The sequence below is a fragment of the Ruditapes philippinarum genome, unplaced genomic scaffold, assembly GCF_026571515.1.
Source record: "Ruditapes philippinarum isolate M1 unplaced genomic scaffold, ASM2657151v2 ctg4553_1_1_1_1, whole genome shotgun sequence".
NCBI classification, from domain to species: Eukaryota; Metazoa; Mollusca; class Bivalvia; order Venerida; family Veneridae; genus Ruditapes; species Ruditapes philippinarum.
Genome location: NW_026866679.1, coordinates 284,375 through 288,386, shown reverse-complemented (window position 1 = coordinate 288,386; position 4,012 = coordinate 284,375). Strand labels below are relative to the sequence as shown.

At 32.8% G+C, this 4,012-nt stretch overlaps 1 protein-coding gene across 1 annotated transcript; it reads right to left on the bottom strand.

Annotated features, from left to right (window-relative positions):
- Positions 1 to 449: 449 nt before the first annotated feature.
- LOC132733322 (uncharacterized) lies at positions 450 to 3,627 on the bottom strand. The gene is made up of 2 exons (XM_060719954.1): positions 3,354 to 3,627; positions 450 to 1,812 (listed from the first exon to the last, which is right to left on the bottom strand). Exons 1-2 carry the CDS (start codon positions 3,577 to 3,579, stop codon positions 1,157 to 1,159), a joined length of 882 nt encoding a protein of 293 aa, XP_060575937.1. The 5' UTR covers positions 3,580 to 3,627; the 3' UTR covers positions 450 to 1,156.
- Positions 3,628 to 4,012: the final 385 nt, after the last annotated feature.

Below are 4,012 nucleotides of genomic sequence, written 5' to 3'. Positions count from 1 at the left end.
TTGTCACTTCTGAATCTGTTCTGAAAGAGTTTTTGTTGTAAAAAAATATAAATTAATGGTCTGATACATAAAAAAGCGACGACGGCAACAATAAGATTCCATACAAACTTACATAAATGTGGTCTTATTTGTCAGAAGTATTTTCAGCAATTTAGAGATTTTAACAACTATGATGTAAGTTGTGTTTATTCGAATAATGAATACTGTTTAGTATGTTAACACTAAATTAAAGCATTTAATTCGGTTAAAGTCTAATAACACCTTGTATACCCAGTAACGCAACAATGAGCATGTGACGCAAAAGTAACGCCAAATATGTGCAAAGCTATATAATGCCCAAATCGAGTATCACGGTAAGTTAACGGACCAAAATAGTTTATCATAAATCAAAATTACAACACCAGGGATCAAAACCACCTCATCTGCTGGCGCTTAATTATGCATAGACACAAGTTTTTCGAACCCATATAGTCGCCTCTTAACTTTGGGATAAAACGGTGGCTGCAGTTCTGATGCAGTTAGAGGCAACCCCTAAATCACAATGGGGTATTTTGCGAAGTAATAAATAATGGAGCAGCAATCAGTTTGATTTTTTATTGCTGATGATACAGATAAGTACATTTACTAACTTGCTAAACACTCGACATTTCATAAAAGAAAACAATGACAGATAGGTTATATCTTCAATAAAAGGGAGATAATGAGCATTTTATTGAATAGATTATTAACAAAGTGTTGTCGTCCCTTTTTGAGCAAGGGTATTAATATTACTGTCTGTGGAATTAAGCGTTTTGTTCCCAGCGTACTTTTGTAACGGTTAAATATATATTAATATTGAAATGTATTAATTTGTTTAACAAATCAGAAGACTGATATGTATAAATATCTTTCCTGAAACTGTAATTTGCACCAATGACTCGTTTCCATCAATTGTACTTTGTAGAAGTTAAACCGGGGGGAAACAACCGTGAAAAACGTTTGCTAAAATCCAACCACTGCTTATTTCCCTTTGACAGCTAGTTATAATTTTAACTGCCGATACTTTGGTTTTATAGCAAAGTTGAGCAAACAGGGTAGTCCTAAATATTTAAACAAACTGGATAAAATGTCGGAAATCTTAATTTTTGTTTAGCAAAATGGAAAACCTAAAACATATTTATTTCCCACTCGTCCAATGCCTGTTTTGGTTACCTCTCGTATTTTGATATGAAACATAGGAACAAACAGCGCAAGTAAGTTCTCGACCGTTTATGTATGGTGGGCATTTTAGTGAACCACATCTTCCTTCAACAGAATACATTAAAATTCCATTTAGATCTTCATTGCCACCTTCTATGCTCTCCGGAGATTCGTCCAAACACACGTATTCAGATGCAGCGGCATGCTTATATTTACCAGCAACTAAAACGCCTCTGTATTCCAAAGTCCAACCGTTGTAACATTCGTTTCTGGCAGGAATCATTCTAACAGGTGCTCTTGGGGTTTTACAAACCGCACATGGGACATCATGTTGATAGGTATGTGGGGATTCGTCATTACGCTGATATTCAGCGCCATAAACGTACGCCCGCTCTTCATTTAAACCGTCATTGTACTTTGCCCACAATGGCTTTTTTGGCAAACAGAGGTAATTTACCGCTGCTCCACTATTGGTGAAGTGAGAACCCGCTGTATAGCCATCATACACGAGCTCTGCTCCATTGTCTGGGCATGTTGTTCGTCCCCATCTTACGTAAGTTTCGCCTTGACCAGGCCCTTCCGCTTCCATCTTATCAATAACATCATTTAACGCTTCAATCGATGCATGTGCCTCTGGAAAAAGTAAATAGTATTTTTTTTGTGAAATAACAGGAAATTATTTCTTACCGAAATTGCTTCTTAACGTTTTATGAAAAACATTTTCGAACAACTTAAGGGCGAATAATTTAGTAATAATTCAACTCGCAGACTCAAATAAAAAGATGGTGAACCAATGTAACAATATTCTTTACGACGGAAACAAATATACATTTATTCGTTAAACATATTAAACAAAGACAACATTTAATTTTGTTTAAAGATCCGTTATGCCCCAGATATGCTTTTATATTTCTTTATTGTTGGTGTCCTGTTACAGTTTCCGAAAAGATACTTATTTGAGGATTTACCAAATACGAGAGGTTACCCAAAAATTCGTGGACTTTTAAATATCTTTTGAATGTCAACGTTTTTCGTAATGAAATTTTATCAGCATATCTTGTTGAATATCAACAACATATTTTGAAAGGAACAATTAACTGTGTCAATAAATAATCATTTTATATTACTTTTAAATAAGCACATAAGCGTTGTTAGTGATAGTATATTTTTTACTAAAAAACTAAAACATTTGAAAAAATTCAGCAGGCAAACAGAGAAAATTTCACGATCATGATTAGTGTTTTAGTGATATAAGAGATTTAGTGATGGACAGCACAACGGACATTACTTTGAGAAGCAGTAGCATTCATTGACTGCGTGACGTTGAAGCACAAGTTTTATTTTATTATGGCGTTGACGTCAATATCTTCTTTGGAGTGCGCCGTTGTCGCCGACATGTATTTATGTAAAATTAAATATTGTTGTAATATAAAAAGCTTCTAACATGAATTTTTCTGTGATTATTTGTTATTTATTCTTCTAAGCAGTGCAAGAATTTCAAATCAATATCTCAAGTATATTTTACGCAACAAAGGAAGTCCAAGAATTTTTGAATAACCCCTCGTACTACTTTGTTTACATTTTGCTACTTTATGACAAATACTTTTACATTCAGAGCTACTTTCCTCAGGTCATAAACATCCTACATTTTCTAACCATTATTTAAACATATTCAAACTTAATATTTGATTACATAATTGTAGGCATGTATTAATTAATATTAATATACTGGTATGACTACGAGGCATACGGTGCCATTAAAAGATAAATTAAACATAAATTGAACCTATTATAATTATTAATGATCAAAATTAATGTTTTAACTCTTAGCGTTTTTATATATTTGAGGCCTGTCGATGTTGGAGGAAACGGGGTCAGTGTAGAATGGTGTGTAAAGAATATAAGATAGTGTCCTTTAGAGGAGTCTTTGTGTTAGAAACGGTAACAAATTAATATATTTCGTCATAAGTACTGATTTTTGTGTGTGTTAAAATTTTCACAAAAGAAGACAAAAAAGTTCAATTCCTATATATTTAAGATGTACAATTTTATTACTCTAGTTACAATTCTTGGCTTTCCTGATAAAATATTAAATACATTTTACATAAACATAAATTATATATTAGTTAGTTTTCTGAGTTTCATAAACCCATTACAACACTATCATATTTTACCTTTTAGCTCTTCGGTTAAATGTTCAACAATATTTGATTTTTCCTTCAGTTTCAGTTCAAGTTTTGATTGTCCTTCCTCGAGCTGCACTAATTTCTGTAAAACTTTGTATTCATACTCGAATCTCGACTCGCCAATAAATGCAACTTTTTCTCCTCCTCGCCCCTCCTCTGAACAAAACGTAGACATCAGAATAAAGGGGAGGACAAATGTAATCGCCTGACGCATGTTGAAATAGTGTAGAATGCAAGCTGAAAAATACACAGCCACACACACACACACACACACATTACTGTCATTGAAATACGATATATTGTTCTAATGGCAACCTGTATATGTTTTTGTTTATTGTAGTTTTAAATTTATGAAAATTTACACCATTTCAACAGAAAAAATAGAATGTAAACTCTTCGATAGTGCAATTTACGTCATAGAATATGATATTAATGAAATACAATTTAACTACCATTTTTATAGCATAAGAATCTAAGTTTATTTGTCGCTATAATTATTGACTGACTATTCTATATGTAACAGGAGCCAGGACTGTTTGGCTTAAATACCCAGGTTCGATCTATATTTTATAGTGTGTGCTTATTTTGGAAAGAGACAACTAAATGTAATAACTTTACACTCACAATTTTATTATAAGCAGACAAGC

Excerpts from the sequence above, each read along its gene's own strand:
- LOC132733322 (XM_060719954.1), bottom strand. The coding sequence starts at position 3,579 with ATGCGTCAGGCGATTACATTTGTCCTCCCCTTTATTCTGATGTCTACG. Across the intron at positions 1,813-3,353 it reads TTTAACCGAAGAGCTAAAAG|AGGCACATGCATCGATTGAA; the intron begins GTAAAATATGAT and ends TACTTTTTCCAG.